The sequence below is a fragment of the Rhyacophila brunnea genome, unplaced genomic scaffold (genome assembly GCF_057557595.1).
Source record: "Rhyacophila brunnea isolate RB1 unplaced genomic scaffold, BYU_Rbru_1.0 scaffold_5, whole genome shotgun sequence".
Lineage (NCBI taxonomy): Eukaryota > Metazoa > Arthropoda > Insecta > Trichoptera > Rhyacophilidae > Rhyacophila > Rhyacophila brunnea.
Genome location: NW_028233170.1, coordinates 39,706,773 through 39,727,516, shown reverse-complemented (window position 1 = coordinate 39,727,516; position 20,744 = coordinate 39,706,773). Strand labels below are relative to the sequence as shown.

The 20,744-nt window shown below is 33.2% G+C and overlaps 1 protein-coding gene across 2 annotated transcripts in view; it reads right to left on the bottom strand.

Moving 5' to 3' along the window:
* Schip1 (Schwannomin interacting protein 1) overlaps positions 1–17,526 on the bottom strand; it is a 28,178-nt gene extending 10,652 nt beyond the window's left edge. The window contains exons 1-6 of one of the 2 annotated variants that reach the window (XM_085955218.1): positions 17,315–17,526; positions 10,520–11,012; positions 9,403–9,569; positions 6,934–8,081; positions 6,293–6,399; positions 3,020–3,117 (exon numbers count right to left, since the gene is read on the bottom strand). In XM_085955218.1, the coding sequence (XP_085811344.1) occupies positions 3,020–3,117; positions 6,293–6,399; positions 6,934–8,081; positions 9,403–9,569; positions 10,520–11,012; positions 17,315–17,335 (2,034 nt within the window). In that variant the 5' untranslated portion in view covers positions 17,336–17,526. Of the gene's footprint in view, positions 1–3,019; positions 3,118–6,292; positions 6,400–6,933; positions 8,082–9,402; positions 9,570–10,519; positions 11,013–11,737; positions 12,407–17,314 lie in introns of those variants that run through there. The other variant, XM_085955219.1, reaches the window with a different exon arrangement.
* Positions 17,527–20,744: the final 3,218 nt, after the last annotated feature.

The window sequence follows — 20,744 nt, the reverse complement described above, 5'->3', positions numbered from 1 at the left end:
AGCTATATATTATATTATATAACATTAGATATTTTATTAAAGAAATTATGCCTACTCTTTTAAAATAATACCAAATGAATTTACCTATTTATTTTGGGTGTATATAAAGGTATAGCCTAACCTAACCTAACCCAAAGTAGTACCAGAAATCCCTGTTACCTTGATAAACAATTTCTTTCAATTAGTGATGCGCCTTCATAGTACCTAGTACTTATATTGATTTTTTTAATTGACTACAATCCGGTAAGGATCTTGGCCGCCTAACGAAGAGATTTCATGTGATTAGCTATATTATGAGAATTTTTGAGTTGAATGCAATTTTAATTTATTGATTTTAATATACGAAAGTATGTTATGTAGTTAGGTTGGCCTGTTATCAGTGTTATTGGACAAATACGTTTTTATTAGATAAAGGTGTGTAATTTTTAATGGTTATGTGAGTAAGGGTGGATGATATTAAAGAAAAATAAACAGTACATAACAATTATTAGTAATAATGTATACTTATTTATGTTAGCCAAGAGTGTGTTTATCGATGCGTTAAACATAATATTATTGTGAATAATAACACAAAATATACTTTTTTAATGGTATCATCATTTAAAGTGATAACCCCGTTGAATTTATCGATGATAGTAGGTTCCAGTATATCAAATAATCCACTCTTGTTTGGGATGTCCATCATTAAAACATAGTAAGCATATTTATTTTCTACATATAACTAGAACTAGGCAATTAAAATATGTTTTCACGTTTATTATAATTTACGCAACGAGTCATTGTTTAATTTCATTTATGGCATAAAATAAAATAATAACTTTGAATTTGCAGATTTTAAATATTATCAAAAATAAACAATAATGACAGATTGACGGATATTTGAGTATGTTGCCAGTTGCAACCAATATCCAGATTCCAGAGGGATTTAGAGTCCGTCATATTATTACAATACATAATTCGTATTTACAAAAAAAAGTTTGATTTTAAAATTCAGTAACGTGTTTGTTGAAAATAACAATAATTATTATTTTATTTGAACTGTAATTTTATCATTTTCACGTTATGGCAATAATTTGTTTATCCTCGCATTAAGCGCGCGATATTTAAAAATGGGCGAAAATGATATTTTAAAAAATCTATTTAGAGTGTCATATTTAGTTTTTTTTTTGTTATTTACACTATTTTAATGGCGGAATTAAACATATTATATACACCTAGCTGCATAATAATATTATATACATACAAAAACCACACCATAGTAGTCGATCAACATATTATATCGAAAAAAAAATACTATTATAACATACATAACTATTATTATACGTAGCTAATAATTTCGTAGGCTGAATGAAAATTAAAAAACTAAATAAGTAACGTAAACAAAAAATTGCCAAATATCTTTAAATATAGCATACTGGCGTCAAAGCACTATATTCCATCAATTATCAACGTACTGCATACAAAAATGTAACCAATGCATAAGATAATTAATGAGTTTATACATATTTCATAAAACCGTCCAAAAACTTATTAAATTTATGACGCACTGACTTACATAATAATGATACTAGTAACTTATTATAGGGAATATTTATATACCCGACTATGGCAATTCATTTTCAATTAGGTATATTGTCATTCCATTTATATACCTACATAACATCTAAATTTACTTGCAGATTAATGGACACCACATATTAAATTGTGTTATACCATTACAGAGCACTAAACTGGTAATTTTCTTATCAGAACAGCAGAAGGGAAGTTTTCATAAAAATTAAATCACTTATCCATTATTAACATGGATCACTGTATTTAATTTTAAGTATAACACTTGAACGGGTAACTAGAAATAAAATTGAATGTTGTTTTTGTTGTTCAAAATATAATATAGATTATAGAGCATCGAATTTATTGTAATATAAATAATGGTCTACCATGGTACACCGCCCTGCGTTCGGCGAAAAATCTGGAGCGAACTGCTCTGCCGTTCACAAATATTTATCGCAGCTGTTGATTTTATTGTACACAGAATGAGATCATCGTGGTTTACATTCACATGGGAGTATTTACTCCAGATTTAAATTCCTGTTGTACCGAACCACGTCTGTTCAATTTATTTGTTTACTGTTTCGCGCCAATCAATCGAAGTTACAACGCGGGAAATATGTAAACATACGTATTGGAGATATCTACATCACTATTTTAAATAAGACGTGGGTATTGAATTTAAATTCAAATTTATTTTATGGTTGGCAGGTGGCCGACACTCCCTCACCCAGCAGCGGTACTGCAGAATCGAGCTACGCACTGCAGCATGGCCCCCACATCCTGAAGTGGGTCTCCAGACTAGGATCTTTGGCGACCCCCCTACCTATCGCTAAGGATAAACGCAGTGTGACGCTCTACAGAAGCGTTTTCCAAATGGTGTACGCGGTAAAATTAATGTGTACATATATTTAGTGTTTTTTTTATATTTTAATACCTACATCCATATGAATTATGAAGTTGTCAAGTATCGATACACAATTAAAAATTGTGTCACACAACCACATAAGTTTAAATACTTAACATTATTGAAGAAAAATAGTCCCGCAGGCGACTTTTTTTACTATTAGAGAAAAATTGTGATGTGTGTTTATCTCACTTATCTGATCGACTCGCCACGCCGGGCCCCTCCTGAGCCCGGGCCCCGAGGCTAGAGCCCTATCAGCCCCTCTTTGTGGGGGCCATGCTCTGCAGGTCTCACATGGCAGAAAACGTGAGACGCGGATATACCTAGACCGCGGAAAGTGGCGCGATACTGTGCTTGTGCTATGCTTCGATGCTGGAGCGTAATAACGTATAGTAAAGCCGCGTTGACACGATCCGAGTACACTCGGATCGAGTGCCATCCGAGCGCAATCGTACGAGACAGCTTCATACTAATTACTCCTATCCGAGCTACTCGGACCGCGTCCTTCTCATCCGAGTTAGCTCGTTTAGCTTCGGCTTAAGTAAAAAAAAGTAAATAACTCACCCGTCTTTCCTCTTCTCGAGCTGCCCTCAAATGGTTTTCAATCGCATCCAAGTCAATAACTGGCATTGCCGTCTCTATGTTGTAAACGTCAAATCCAACTGCAATAAAAACAATAAAAACATGTACCTAGGCTGTTAAATTTTAATAATTATTCATCACGGAATAATATTATTATCTAGTCACCTAATGCTTAAGACAGGGGCGCACTAAGTGTGATTGCCGCCCGACTGCCGGCCCAAAATTGATGGCCCTCCCCCGATATAAAAATTCAATCATTCATCAAGACAATAGTCTTGTTTACTAGGTATATTAATACTCGCAACAAATTTATAAGAAAGCACGTTCTTACAAATTTTATGAATCCATTTCTGCCAGCCTTTGCTGTACCTACGGTGAATTAATTTTTTGCAGAAATATTTTATGCTATGACTGGCCTATTGTATTAGGCCCTTGAGAAAATGGTTTTGCTTATTTTTTCATACAACTGTGAATACCAGTAGCGAAGGGTGGAGGTAGACTGTTAAGATCCGCCATAAACAGTGCACATTGGACTTTGTTAGTCATACGTATTTGTTTTTATTGAACTAAGACTACAGTAATTTACAGATTGTGTTGGTTAGTTTTGAAAACTCAAGATACCTACGACAAAATTGTGCACACTTTTTATTCATACTTATTTGTTTTCGTTGGATTAAGCATACATATTATACATATTGTTGGTTCATTTTTTTAAATTCATTACGCCCTGCCTAAACCAAACTATAATAGATAAAAAAATATTTTTCTATCTATAAAATATCCAAAATTATGTATGATTTAATTGCATAATTTTAGATATTTTATAGATAGACGAGTATTTTTTGACTATTATCTATTATGGCTTGGTTTCGCAGGGTTTAATTGAATTTTAAAAACTAACTAACACCATCTGTAAATTGTAGTCTTATTTCAATGAAAACAAATACACATGACTGACAAAGCTTAGTATGCACTATTTATGGCGGATCTTAACAACCTACCTCCACCCTTCGCCACTGGTGAATACTGTTATGCATTTGTCGTATATCAGAGATTTTAAACTCCGATATATCGGAATATAATATATTTTTTTAATATACGAGTACTTTGCGTTCATTCTTAGATATGCTGCCATTCTACATATTAATATGTAGGTAAATAATATATTATGTAATATTTCATTAAAGCATTCAGTTTCTATGCCTAATTGAATTTACGATGGGGTTTAACGATATAATAAAAAAAAATGTATTCTGCCGCCCCCTGAATCCCTCTGGATGCTGAGCACGCCCAACATCCTGGATGAGCACCCCCAACATCATGGATGAGCACCCCCAACACCAAAGGGCTTGGCCTAATGTATTATTATTTGGCACTACATAAGCGAAGTGGCGGATTCAGGGACTCGGAGGCTCGAGGCACTCAACTGATTTTGCAGCTCCCTACGATAAAAAATAAAATAAAACTATAATTATTCCTGTACAATGTATCTATTTTCTAGAATCAGATGCAAGAATTACTAGAATTGAAAGTGACAGTGATGACACAAAATAATATTAGTGGTACGAGTAGAGTTGGGTATTTCCCGAGAAAATCATAATGTCGAGATTCGGGATTTCCCGAAATGATGAAATTTTGAATTCTCGAGAATTCTCGAGATATCGGGAAATTTAAAAAAAAGCTTGTAAAAATCCTAAAATCTATGTAAAAACAGACAAATTCCAAAAAAATATGATTTTTTTTATTTATGTAAGAAGACAAACAAAATAGAATTAGGAAAACAAAAATATTTGAAAACATTACTTTTTAAAATAGAATTTCAAAAAACACAGACTGTCAATCGCGTACGCTTTTGAGACACAAAATCCCCTGATGTTGCAAAAAATGTGCTCATTTTGAGTTGACGTTGGCTTAATTGTATTAAATGCCCTGATCAGTCTTTGAACGTTTAGTGTTTTCTGTCCACTTTTTTCATATAGAAAATCGTTTTTTCAATAAATATTTGATAATAAAGAAATCCCGAATCCCAAGAAGAGTTCTCGAGATCCGGGATTTCCCGAAATGTTTAAAATTCCAATTCTCGAGATTCGGGATGGAAAATCTCGAAAATTTCTCGAAAATTCCCGTCGGGAAATTCCCGAAACCCAACTCTAGGTACGAGTACGTATCTCCACCTAGTTATGTTAATATTTTATAGTTAATTTGTGATGATGCTTTTATTATAATTTAATAATTATATGACTGGTTTGTTTCGACCCTCCCCTTTTACACCGATGCGTCATCTGCGCTGAGAAAATTGCCGCTGCAAAACTGGAAAATTAAAAATTAAGCAGAAGATATCCGGCACTGCATTCTCGCTTTTATAATTATTTTCCCTCCAAAACTTTTCATAGTTGCATACCAACAACGGTAGTTTAAAATTCCGATAAGTCTCAGTACACATTAAATTATAATACATTACCATCTGATTTGATATCCGAAATAATATGTAAAAATAAATGAGCAAATAATATATTCGCAACGAAACAGGGCATCAGTATTATTATATTGTTCATGGCCTCCACATCCTGAAGCGATGGCCCCCAAGCCAGGATCATTGGCGGCCCCCCTACCCATCGCTAAGGTTAAAGGCAGTCTGACGGTTTTCAGTGGCGTTTTCTAAAATCTATATAGTGTTCGAAGTCAAATTAAATTCAGTGTATTTTTAGCGATTTTTTTTAACACATCGAATTATGAAGTTGTCGAGTATCAACACAGGACAATAAAAATTGCACTGCATAACCATCTATTTAAAAATGGTAATAACCACGAAGTAAAATAGCGACTTTTTTCACGATTAGAGCAAATTTATGAAGTGTGTTTATCTCATTTATCTGGTCGACTCGCCACGCCAGACCCCCCCCTGAGCATGGGCCCCTAAAGTAGAGCCCTGTCAGCCCCTCCTTGTGGGGGCCATGATATTGTTATACATATTATATTTTATATTCGTACACAGGCCAGACACCGTATAGGAGGAGGGGCAGTTGCCAATTTTCAATTTGTTTGCAATCCATATAACAGATCTCATTGTTCTTCAGATATAGATTAATGTATATTGTTAGTGCAAAGTGTTGTTAATGTCTGTGAGTGTAGAAGAAGTGCAGTAGGTAACAGATACCAAGTGCATCTCAGTTGCCCCAGACCTCGCGATTTCTCTAAAAAGGCTCTCGTACACTGCTGCAATATACTGGTAGTTACTAATAAAATAAAATATACCTGATGATTCTCCGGAAGCAGTTGGATTTTCTTTCGGCGTGGCAGAGGCTCCTTTGATGTTTGAGGTGATTTTCTTAACGTGATTTTCATTTAATTTTCTAATGTGTCTGGAAAATGGAAATAGATTTTACAAAGAATGTAAAATGTGCTAAAATATAAAATGGACATACATCGATAGGTTACTAATGTTATTAAAACATGTTCGTAAACACCATTGATACAACTTTCAAACAATCTTGTATCTTGGTCTTGGTATCATTGTGATCAAGAATTCTCGAGAATTATCAGAAAAGGTGAATTCTCATTGCTCGAGAAACTAATCACTAATGAGAAGATCAATTATCGAGAAATTGTTACTAGTCTGAAATAATTAAGGGGGGTTGAAACGGAAAAGGAAAGCTGCAGAATCTCTTAATCTTAACATCGCCGGTGAAAAAAATAATAATGAAAGCTTAAAAAAGTTCTTGCATTTGAATCTTGAACGGATTCAGCCGGCAGAGAATTTATGCCGGTAATTTAAAAAAAATATTGGGTCATAGATGATTAGGCATAAATGTGTACAATAATATTTAAATTTATTATCTCTGTAATTTTCTTTCATGCGCACATTTATAAATAAATATGGAGACGTAGGTAATTACCTGACTTTGTGTGTAGATTTATTCACCGTTCTACTTTCTGTGTTGCAATTGTCAATTCCTTTCGGGCTCTTTAACTTCATTATCGAAGTTTTGTTAAAATTACTATCGTGCTGAGAAAAATCTTGACAATTATGATTGTTTCCGTTTAATCGCTCGCTTTTGCCACTATCGGGGGTGCACTTTTCATTTACAGATTTTCTTCCTTCTTCCGAATTTATTATTCCATTTTCTTCAGTTTCCAATAGCTCCTCTTTTCCATTTGACATATACGCGTCGTCCATGTTTGATGTGATTATTTCAGCAATAATTGGACTATTTTTCGATTGGTCGACTATCTGACAAGATATGTCTTTATCTGATTTATTTATTTCATCTGATGTTTGATACGCTTGATACGTGCAAACTTTTGGTTGAACCTTAACATCAGCTGTGCACGATTTTTCTTCCGTATGAAGGTTTTCAGTAAAAGAAATGCTTGTTTTTAATGTTTCAGTATTTTCTAAGGCGGTTATCCAGTCGACGCTATCAGTATCGTGGTGCTGTTCAGCAATACTATTTATAACATTGTTGACCACTTCACTTATATTTTGCAAAGTGTTTGCAAGAGGTTTTTGAATAGCTTCGTAAATTTCTCGTTGCAGTGCTATTAAATCCTCTTGAAAATCGGATACACTGTTTGAATTCAATTTACAACGTTCTTCTGTTTCTTCACATTTCTGGATTGAATTATCAAGAATATTGTTGACGTAATTTAAAGGTATCCTTTGATTTAATGAAAATATATTAGCCGAAATATTTCCATTAATATTTTTATCGCCAATAGTATTGATATAAATTTTTGCATTATTTTGATTTCTTATTGAATGCGGTATTGCGCCACTGCGTTTTATTTCGATCGGGGAAGTGATCGGTATTGGCTCGCTATGAATGTTATTTCTTTTACTGTTTTGGGAGCAATTTAATTTATCGTTGGAATTGCAAGCATTTTCAAAACTGCTGTCATTATTATTAGTTTCATATTCGCCATTAATATATCTTTCTTTGGTGTGATATTCGCTTTGAGAAAATCCATCAGAATCTCTTATTTCATCGCATTTTGGGATGATACAACCATTCTCAAAGCACATGGGACTCACTACCGAATATTCCTGTAAAATAAAGATAAAAATGAATTCATAAATATTTTTCATTGTCTTCGATGGTAAGCCTCAGTGGAAGGGTATTGTATTTGTATTAATTCTTTAATGTGATAATGAGATACTAAGTAAATAAGCCACTGGCTTTGGATACGTGTATTCTCCACCTACGTATGTGTATCTAATCGTATGTAATCTATAAATACTATTTTCTTGTGTTAGAAAAAATAAAGCATTTATTTAGGATTAATTGAATATTTTTAATAGGTTACAGGGCTCGAAACGGACCGGGACGCACCGGAGCGCCGTTCCTGTTCGTGAAATCGGTATAATTATCGCTCCGTCTCGTGGAATAAATAATTTGACCGTCTGAGCTAGATAGGCCATATAATAGAAAATCTAACACACTTATTTTTATGAAAGAACACATAAAATTTGATAGCTTTACTATATAAAAATCTTCAGAAAACTGTCGAGCGCTCCGGTTCGTAAATTTTTCCATTTCGAGCGCTGATAGGTTATATCATGATCTGATAACCATGTAGTATAAAATTTATACATTTAATGTATGTTGTATTCAATGACATATTAATGTAATTGGTTGTATTGTAATTAAAAAAACAGGAAATATCAACCTACCCGTAAATACTTTAATGTTCCAAATTATATATTTTCGTTAGTGGTTTATCAAAATAAGCTTTCTGATAGTGATAACACCACAGAACAGATAGTAAATAGAATACCGATAGGCAATATTCAATACGCCGCATGGTGAAGCAGGCTTTTGAATGTGTGAGTGTCTTACGAAAATGAAGCACGCATTATGCACGTGCAATAGTGAGTGTAATACACCAACATTAAATGAGCGTAAATGCATAAACCGAGAGCAGTTTTTAGTATTCGGCGTAAAACGTATTCTTAACACGTGTGTAAGTTTAACCCGGATTCTTCCTTATTCGAGTCGGTTACCTGCTATCGCCTTACCCGTTGTGTATTTAAGTTCCCATTATTTCTGAGTTCCCTGGATAACACTGATAACATTGAGAATGAACATAAAATATGTAAAATAAATACGTCTTGCGGGGTTTACTATTTGGATTTGGTATGTACCTATGTTGTTTCGTACAAAGACAATTATTATTAGCGATCGTGCGGACTAGTGTGGCAACTTATTAAAAAAAATACATACTTTCTGTGAAATCTAACGAAATCAATTAATAGTCACTGTGAGATTCTAAAATAATTATTATGTATAGCCTAATTAATTTAATCACAAATATACATAATTTGAAAACACTTCTGAGAAATAGATATCTAAACATCGAGTATATACCTGCAACGTATACGCTAAGTGTTGAAATCCCGGATAATTGGGATTGTGGATTCCTCGTGGTAATGGATGTGGCCTGCGATTGTTGAACGAGTCATCGCTGTCAGAGACGTCCAGCATTCCGTCATCCTGGGGAGACATGTCGGTGGAGGTGGAACATGAATCCCCCTCTGAAATGAAAATTGTCAAAAATTACACATACTAGGCAAATAAAATTAATGAGCGGGGAAAGCTCTAGTTTACGACAATACAATAAAATCAAATGTTTCTAACATAACCAGTACACTGGAATTATTTTACAGTGACACCCTGGGCGATTCGTAGAATTGTATTGTTTGCTACAATCCCTATTTCAACACTACCAAACAAAACCAATACAACTGCGAATAACTTTTGCCTTTGCAATGATGTTGCAATGATGCTTTAATGCTTTTGTGGAGTGATTCCAGTCTACGAGGTATCATTTATTTTCAGTAATAATCGAACTTTTTATGTTCAATTTTGAAAATAAAATGGGGAAATGTAAGCGGAAAATGATATGCTTACAAGATATTACCTAGCTTTAACTACGTTGGCTTTTAAATAGGCACGCGCGCGAATGTCTACACATTATTTTCTCTTTTTCAGTATATTTATTGATTTGTCTATGCCAGTGGTTCTTAACCTTTTCGAAGTCACGGTGCACTTTTGATCATAAGAAAAAATTGCGGTGGATCAAAATCAAACGGTCAGAAGACAAAGAAAAATATGCGGACATAACTTGTATTACAAATTAAACAGATCCATTTGGCAAAATCGAAATCACATTAGATCTTTCGTCAGCTTTCATAATTTCGCGGAGGACTTTTTCGGTTTTTACTATTTCGCGGATATTTCTGCTTTTATCATTTTTTCGCGGTGCACTTGCAACAAGAAAGCGGTGCACCGGTTAAGAACCGCTGGTCTATGCTCTCTGTGTATTTGGAGCATGTGCACACCAAGCAAAACCTACAAGAATTCTTGTCGATCTTCTCACCAACTTAGATCTTCACTACACCTAAATAAATAGTATTCACGTTATGAGGTAATATTTAAACTATAGTTAGGTACTTACATTACATTAGCTAAGTTTTATTTTTACCTTCGTATTCAAACAAACCCTCATCGCTGTTGTAGTCGTAAACGGTTGTATTTGGTATTTTTTTGGCTTCTTGCAGACATTGACTGTTGTCTTCTTGGGTAGTTTCGCCGCCCCTCGTAATTAAAGTGTTTGTATCTTGCGTTTCGCGAACTTCATTGCATGCATCACTTATAATTTTATTCAGAACACTTTTATTTGGTGCATTATTATCACAGCGTGGAGGGTCATTTTCATTTTTCAATTCCCGCTCTAAATTTGAAATCGTCAACGAATCTTGTCCATTTCGGTAGTCGGTCTTGTCAAGTGCAGCCGAATTGTTAATATAATTGATATCGTCATCAGTGTTGTGATTATTTCCTTCGTATGTAACTAGTTTTCTTTGGTCGCTAATCCACGATTGTTTATCAGATGTACCATCGTCCGAATTTACATTTCCATTATTGTGTAAATGAGCAGAGGGTAAAACGGGTTCTTTCAAAAGCATTTCGGATGACTGGAAACAATAAAACAAAATAAATATATCAGGCTAACATATTATTAAAGCAATACACGTTATGTCAATACGATAGGTTTACCTATTGTCAACTTTTTATTATTCTTGAATGCGTTTGAAAGTGTTACGTGAGCAAGTCGATTTACAAACAATTTCGTTACTTTTCCCCCTTTTTGTCTAATTAATCGTGGTCAAAAGGAGAAATGGTATATGTCACAAAAGTGTTATTTTGTAGGAGAATTATTTTAAACTTTAAAGTTGAATATCAAATCAGATAATTATATTTTTTACGTAATTTTTGTTTTATATAAAAATAATGTTAATGTAAATTGTATATTTTTTAATTTTTTGTAGTAATTTGTCTAAAAATTGACATATACCTATTCTCTTGAATGAAATTCGAGCACTTACTATCAAGTTATTTTCATAATCTGGTATGGACTAATATTTAAATTAATGAGGAATTAATAGTTTATAAGAGATAATTATCTGACAAATAAGATTATTAGGTACATGTTACAGTTACAGTTTTGCATAACATTATCATGTACAGTCACTAGTCTATATTCTATTGGTTATACAATACGTCATTTTTGTACTGTACGTTGATAAAAAAGATCATCTGTAAAGGTATCTAAGCCGTAGCTAATACACAAATATCTAAAATTAAAAAACAGTTTGATTTAATAATTAGATATACCTAATTCACATAAAATAATACTTACCAATACGCTGTAAAGTAATGTGAACTTTTATAACTAAACGTGTCGGAAATCATGAGTATCTGAATTTAATTTATATGCAGTTTTGTATCAAGAAACACAATTTCTCATATTGGTAATTGGTTTGCGGCGTCTAAATAACACCCATTACGAATACACCATGCACAATAACCATCTTCACATTGATTAATTTATTGCTTCACTTATAAACTGGTCGATATTACTAAATAAGCAAATTAACCTCTCCTCTAAAGACAGTCATTTCTGGAAATTTCGTGAAGATTTATAGTCATTCGGTTCATATTTCCCTATCACGATACACGAACAAGTATTCTTATCATTTATATCATTCTAAAATTAAGTTAACAATAATTGTCGCTAAACCATGGCGCACTTCACTCGAATATAAGTGATCACGAGCTTATTCATCGCTCGCTGATATTTTCCGAACAAAAAGTCATCGGTGAATTTTCTTAAGGCCGCTTATTACACAAAATGGCAACGTATCACATATTTTACTGTCAATTTATGTTCGAACTGAAAATTTCCCGAACGTATGAGACTCCGCCCAGTATAGAACCTTGAGTTTCTAAAGGAATACTTGTATCGCCCTGTTACGAGCGAGCATTTCCTGCAACAGCTGTTGCCGTCATCGAGGAAATATGGAAAACTGCAAAGCGCTTTCCCCAAACCACCAGAGTCAAAATGGCGCTATATTGGGGTGTCATTATAATAAAAAATAACATAATAAATGTAATAGACTATGCTTTAAAAGCTCTCGAAAATAATTGTTTTACTGTAGAAAAATTTATTAAATTCTTTCATTGTGCATGCCTATTATAAAAATAATATTTAAAAATCAATGTTGCATATAACTTGTACCATTTTTTATTTGAACAATGCCCATAATATATCTAGAAGCTTTTTATGATAAGAAAAAAATAATAGTCTATTTTAAATCGTATAAAACAATTATTGTAAGAATAATTCTTGTACATTTTAAACAAAATCAATACGCCGTATAGTGGCCTTTGTACGCATGTAAGTATGTACCTTCTATAAGTGGGCAACGTATGTATGTGTGTAGTCAAAATGTATACCTACATAATATAAACATACATATTTTATTAAACGTCTTATGATTTTAAAAATAAAAGTGTGATTGAGAGAAATAATGCGGAACTATTGTAAAATATGGCAATAGGAACCAATTCCGATCGATAATACTTTCATGATTTTTTTTTTTAGCAAATCCATTCGTATAACTTTTTTGTAACTCAGAAATAAGTAGAAATAGGTATCCGCTAACTATTTAAGTACATATTGATAATAGTATGCGTAGAATACCTAACTATGACTTTCTTGTATTCTTTCATATCGCCATTCGCCAAAACCTTGGCATTTTCCGCTGATTTTTACTATCACTATCATCCAAATACCCCTACATAAGGCTATTCACAGAAACCGTAGTTTAATAGGTAGATACCTTTTGTGAGTAGAGACAGGTATAGTCTGAATTCTGTGACCTTTATTATAACCCTTACAAAGATAACTATAATAAATGTATGAAACAATTCATCAATCTCTACCTATTATGAGGAAGATACATATCTTGTAGGAATATTGTGACTATGCCAACTACGTACAAATTGTAATCGTTTGATAAACAATTTAATTGTTCAGTAATTGTAAATGTATTATTTAAATATGTATAAGTATATGATTTAACAGATAACTATTTTTTCTATTTTTTTCTTTTATTGGGTTAACTGTCAATTCATGGCGGAACTGCATTATATTATTGATTAATTTAAAAAAACGCATTTTTTTTTCAGTACTTATTCTACTTTTTTAATAAATAAATCTGGACCGGTTTTGTCCGCCTCAGAAGGACATTTTCAACTGATGAACATGAACATGAAACCGGTAAAAAAGTAGAATAAGAACTTACTAAAAAAATGCGTTTTATTAAATTAATCAATTATATTTTTCTATATTATTACTGAAAGAAAAACCTATATTTCTCCAGTGACACCACAGTGATACACTTTAATTTAATTGTAAATGAATACTTCTTACAAATATATTTATAAATAAGGTAATTAGCTAGATACTAATTTTTTTTTTTATTAAGGACTGGTAAAATTCAAAATGTAAAAAAGAAATTTCTCAAACTCTGGGTTAGGCTAAGAACGTCAGGGTTAGTAGCGCATAAGTCGGCTATGGTTTATAACAAGAATCAGATGTCAATATCATCAACTCAAACATTTGAGAATTCCAGCGCTCGAAATGGAAAAGTTTACGAACCGAAGCGCTCGACAAATTTTCTGAAGATATTTACATAGTCATCAAATCGTATGTGTATTTTATAAAAATATGTGTGTCAGATTTTCTATTCTATGGCCTATCTAGATCAGACGGTCAACATATTTTTTCCACGAGACGGACCGATAATTTTACAAATTTCACGAGCCGGAACGGCGCTCCGGTGCGTTCCGTTCCATTTCGAGCCCTGGAGAATTCAGAATTAATATGTGATTTCAAAAATATCGTAATTTAACTTAACTCTGTATTTAAAGAAGTGAGAAGGAGGTGTCTCTATAAGAGGAGAAAACTATTCAATATTAGATTCGCACTAATCACAAAATCCACATTTCGAAAACCGATCCATGGATCTGGAGATATACGAATCCAAAATTGAAAGCATTATACGAATTTCTACACTCTTCTTTCACTCTAAAGACTGGAGATGGACAAAGACTTGTATTACAAATACCGGAGTTTGCGTAGAATAGGCATCGCAAAGTGACCAATGAAATGCTTTACCAAAATATGGAAAAGTAGTTTGAAATCAAAATTGCCCAAAATTCACCTGGTCAATCCATCTGTCTTTATAGTGTTGAGACCTTGTTCATAAAAGAAAGACATAATTTTATTTATGCTTTTCGGGTGTGGTGTTTGAAGACGCGTGCAAAGGATTCAATATTTGACGGCAAAAAGAACCAATATCTTCGTTTTGAACTATATAAACGTGAAAACCCGGCTCTCTAAAATATGTATTAAAGAGATTTGATTGTTTGAGTAAGTGAAAGACGCTCTTTCAATACCTTCAGCTATTCGAATGGCAGAATGCAGGATTTTCCGGAGAGACATAACTAAGACATTTGATAGGAGTCACGATCCTCAACAGTGAAGGACGCGAAAACTAATAACATGGGTAATAATATTAAAAGAATTAGCGAAACGTCTTGTTAATACTTCAAGCAAAAGCTTAATTTGGAAAAATCAATAATATCACGCAAATTGAGTTTTAGCGTGCGAAGGTTAGTTTAGTGGAGGTATAATCTTACACGAAACATCGTGTTCATTCAGTCTTTCTTCGCAATGGCTTGCCACCAAATTCGATTAACTACTAAATAGATTATTCAACGATAATTTTACTTCCAGTGAGATAAACTTTCAGAATGTGAATAATACATTTTCTATTCTAGTGAAATTTATTTTTATTTTCTTTAGACCCAACGCCAACATATAGAAATACCCCCGAATACCCACCCGAATATTGTTATAAAAGGAATTTACTATTATTATTTTCACTTTAATTTTGATGATTTTACTATACTTAACTTGGTGGTGTGTAATCATTACATGAAATATGGAAGCTGGATCCATCCGTATCAGTTTAGATTAGTGATTAGCAAGCAGATTTCGCGGAATCCAGGGGTTGCATGTGACAGTGGTTCCCCGAGAATTCGCAAAAAAAGTAGGTAGGTAGGACTTTGGTAGGTTAAATTAGAGTTGAGCTGCTTTTAAACGATGAAACATTTTGAAGGTTTATCTTGGTTAAAAATTGCGTCATTTGAAGTTAAGTACGTACATATCTCTCCATCTATTGAGAATTTAATTTTTAAGAAATTTTAACTGTAGTAAAGTATATGGTTAGTTATTATCAAATGAATTAACTCTACTGACATTGTCGTATTGTGCATATAGGAAGGTTGTACGATTCTTAAAGGGAAATTATGGACAAGTAATAAAAGTTTTAAGAGAGAATTGACTAAGTACCTATATCATTTTTGGAGATTTTATGAATGTATCTGCTTTAGATAAGCAGAAATAATTAAATTTAATAAGTACTTAAGTAGATAAATAATAAGTTTACTTACATTTTGCGACTACAAAGGGGCGTGTTGTGAAAACGTTCATTTTTCATCATCAGATGGAGCCGGTCTTGATCGTTATTAAATTATGCGAATCCAGCAACTGCCTAATTCATATTATATATTATTTTTATTTTGCGTATATTCCTAATTATTTAACTACCTATTTGATATTGCATAAATTAAAAACAAAAATGCTTCTGAAGAATATTGCTTTAGTTATGTAAACATTCTAGGGTCGAAAATTCTAGGCCGAAGAAGTAAACTTCTAATTTATAAAACAATTATAAGGCCAGTGGTCACTTATGGCTGTGAGACTTGATGCTTAACTCAAAACGAGGAAAACAAATTAGCTGTCTTCCAGCGCAAAATACTCCGAAAAATCTTTGGACCCACGTTGGTAAATGGGAACTACAGAATAAAAATGAACCACGAGTTAGAAGAGCTGATTGGACAGCAAACAATCATAAGATACTGTAAGTCCCAAAGACTACGATGGGCGGGACATGTGGAGAGAATGCCTGAAGTTAGAGCGCCAAAGATCATGACGAAGTGGCTACCCCAACGGAAGAGACCCAGAGGCCGCCCAAGAAGGAGATGGGCTGACGCCGTAGAAGTGGACTGGCTTCATATAGGAAGACCCGGTAACTGGAGAAGTGTGGCGAGAGACCGGAGTGAGTGGAGAGCGGTTGTGGAGGAGGCCAAATCCCACCCCGGGATGTAACGCCGTGGAAGAAGAAGTAAACATTTATGTTAAATGTATTCAAATAAATTATAAGGAGTTCATTTTAAACATATATTTTTTGTTTCCAAGAACATTTAGATAATATGAATAATTTATGATATACGAAATAAATCAGTAAGCAACATTCCTAAATATATTGTAATGTCAGACTAAATACAATAACGAGAACCATACATGTATTATTATTAAAATATTTATATTAAACGGTAGTATTAAAAATACGTAAGTAGATTTCTGTTTTTTTTATAATTAAGTTGGTACGTATCTATTACAATAGATGTACTTCGATTTACCTAAATATTATAATAATAAGAAATTCAAATATTTGCATACCTCTACTATCAATAACATGAATAAATATCATAATATAATATAAATGTATCGCTAGGAACAACTATAAAATTATAATTTAAAATACTTATTGTATTCCCTATTTATATGTAATTAATAACATAATAATATATTTCCACGATGACTCCTAAATGTATACTCATAAAAAATACTCCATTATTGTGACCAATAATACTACTATTAGGTGTCGTAAATGATTAGTGTCCATTTGATAAAATGTGTAATTAAGCTCTTATTTAGACATAATATTATAATGCATTTTTATAAAAATGCTTTTCTACAAAAAAATGTCAATACATTTTATAACAATAATAATCCACTTACGTAATTTGATGATTTACTCATCCTTAAGTGGGTAACATTTTGTTGTTATAATATTATTTAATAGTAATCTTTCATACAGATCATTCAAACTCTTATAGTGTTCACACAGTTCTAATAATTTTCATTTGTGATATGCACTGCAAAAAAAACCAATATACATTGGTATTTCCAGCATGTCTACGTTTATACTGTCACAGAAATCGCGTAGCAATGCCGTAGACATGCTACGACAAAAATTAGTGTTGCAAGAATATGAAAGCTATCGTAAAATTTTTCTTCACACATTGTCTATAAACGTTTTCTTCGGAAAATGCATGAAGAAGGTTTTACGTTTTTATTTTAACGATTATATTTATGTTAACGCCGTCATAGATGTTAATAGATTATATCGAATTAAAGAGCGACATTTTTTTGAGTTTTTTTTTTTTGTTTGTCTCGATTGTGAAAATTTTGAGCGAAACGTGCCTAAAACGGTTGATACATTTTAATAGTCATAATCATAATTACTACGTTTAGCGCTCACTGTATGCAACAGAATTAATTTATATTCCACTGACTACTCCGTTAACTTCGAGGGTCCCAGGTTCGAATCCTGGGTCTGGCAAGTACACATATTGTTTTTCAATTTGTGTGTCAGTCAGAGAATGGACCTAATAAGTTGAGCAAGTGGATGACAACCATTTCTCGTAAAAAAAACAACAAAATCTGTTAATACAAACCTCCACTTTGTGGAGGCCCATATGATCTTATTAGGATCGGACATGGTCGAAAAAAATATGCTTGTTATTATTGGGCGGTATGCAGTCAATGAGGTGTCGGCTGATTAAATAAAGATTTTTTCAGCCACTGAGATATTATTATAACGCTATGATGCAGATGAGACCTAACCGAAATTAGTCTTTGTATGGATTGAAGGCACTATAGTTAAACTTTCAAGAAAGACATTCCGATCCCCAAATGATGCCTCGTGGTTGTACGCAATACCACTGTTCATAGAGACTTGAACGTAGAAACCATTTACGACCACGTCTTGAAACTTTCAAAAAAAATTCAACAGCTCCATGACAGCAGACTTCCCAAACTAGTCGATCAAAGATCTAAACAATTACGATCCAGCCATCCCCACCGAATTTTCGAGACCACGAGCAATATTGCTTAAAGTATTTTTCCCTACAGACCAAAGCGAGGCCATTTTTTGGTTCCCTCTCCATCTGAAATAAAATATTTCGCAGCGCTAACTCCGTCAATTCGACAAAGAAACCACTGTATAACTCCTATAATATATCCCAGTTCTTTTTCTTTATCTATTTTTTCTTCAGACCCCACGACGAAGGGCCATGCGCTTTTCGTTAATAAGTATACAACTGCGAATACTACAAATAACGAGGATAACGCCGTTTGGCTCATATTATGCCTATCCTCATATTATACCTAGGTAGGTACCTATTTAAAATTGAAAAATCATGATACACTTTTGTATTGTACTTACATATTATTATTAGGTATGTATTTTGTAAAATAACATAGAGAATTTTTGGTACGAAATGGTAAATAATTTTATAAATTTAATAGATACCTATTAATGATATTATTCAGATCATTCTCAAAATTGTAAGAATTGTATCTGGCTGCTGGCAGCACTGCTATCATAGACTATACTAAGTCCACATTTAGTCACTTCAACGCCGACTCCTCTTCAACTTTGAAATTCTGGTTTTACACCGAGAAGTTTTGTGCATGCGCAGAGGAGATGAATCCGTTTTTCTGTCTACATTCGTTCATCACAGCTTTCACTTCGTCAAGTCATCAATAATATACCTAAATAGATTCGTAGGTGATGAACAAAATTCATCTCGGTAATACAGCGCCACCACCGAGCGTACTTGGGAAACTAATGCAAAAAGTTAAAAGCAAACAGTAAGATTTGCAATAACAAATACTTAATTATATTAGTATTTTTTTTACTTATTACTACAGTCATATTTGTAATAAATAAGCATAATTTATTGAGTGTGTCCTAACGGCAAAATTGGTCATGGAACTACTTTAGTGCCATCTATCGGTGTACTTTGTATTACATGAATGACAAATATTTTTGTATGCATATTCACCCTCCCAAATATAATAGTCTATGTCCGCCCGAATGTCATCTGGCAAAATAATTACATCAATTATTGAAGTTACTTAAAATACATCTATGCTTAATAGTATATTAGTCTATGGAAGCTACAATCACAATGGAAGTAACTGTTGCTGTTAAGGCCGCGGACCTGGTGGAAACGCTCATGCAACGCGCCATGAAGTCTAGACTAATTATCCGCTCCAAATGCTTGGCCTGTCCCACGTAGGAGCGTCCTTTACCAGCGGTTTGAGCCAGTGGCACGTCACCTTTTCAATATAAAAATTTATTTAATATATTTAAAGAAATTGAGAACCTGAACAGAGTTGTTTGGATTATAACCAGAGGGTATTGTATGATCTTTTTGTAAAATACCCACATTGTTTGTAAACTGATATCGCTTAACAAATGCACGTTACAAACATTTGTAAGTCTACGCACGTATTCATCTGCACACATTGTTATCAATTAAATGTAGTCTGGGCAGCCCGTATCATACAGATTTATGAGATTTAATCAAAACAACATTCGTCGAGACCACACGGCGTTACTTTTAGTGAAACAAAATCTGTAGACACGTCCACGCTCGCATGTTTGTTTGTGCGTTTGCATACGTTTTCTATTCGTGGCGAAATACAAAAAAAATGCACATTTGTTTAAAATAGTATCTATGAATTGTTTTTATACAAATGTTTGCAAACAATTGATATGCAACTTAAAAACTGTTTATATAATGTTTTTTTATCTATCTTGATTTGGGACTTGGCATAACTCGGCACATGATGGCGGTTCCACAACGTTTTTAGTATTGGTGAATTTGTAATCATGTAAGAATTATTGCACCATCCATTCTGCCCTGAGAGAAGCGGAAGATCGAGAAGGATGGAAAGTCTTGGTCGCTCAAAGGAAGACGAAATTCAAATTTGGTCACGATCCTCAGCCATGAGTGTACGACCAAGAAGAAGAAGAATTATTGAGATCTTGACTACACTCGCCTACGTAATCAAGTGTATATTTATAAAGTGTTAAAGGTTTATGTAAGTATATAATTCCCCACACAGAAGCGGGTTTTATTTGTATATGTAAAAATCCCGTATTTCACAAAAACAGTGAATTCTCAGCATACCTATAAGATTAACCGAACCAGAAAAAATGCCGAACTACTAAAAAAAACAATAAGAATTGAAAACTTTGAAATGTTTAGTAACGCACAAGCGCATTTTTTGAAACGTTAATAATAATATTATATAAAATCTGGTAAAAATTAATTATACATTATTTTATTCAGAATTAAATAATATAATAAAATAA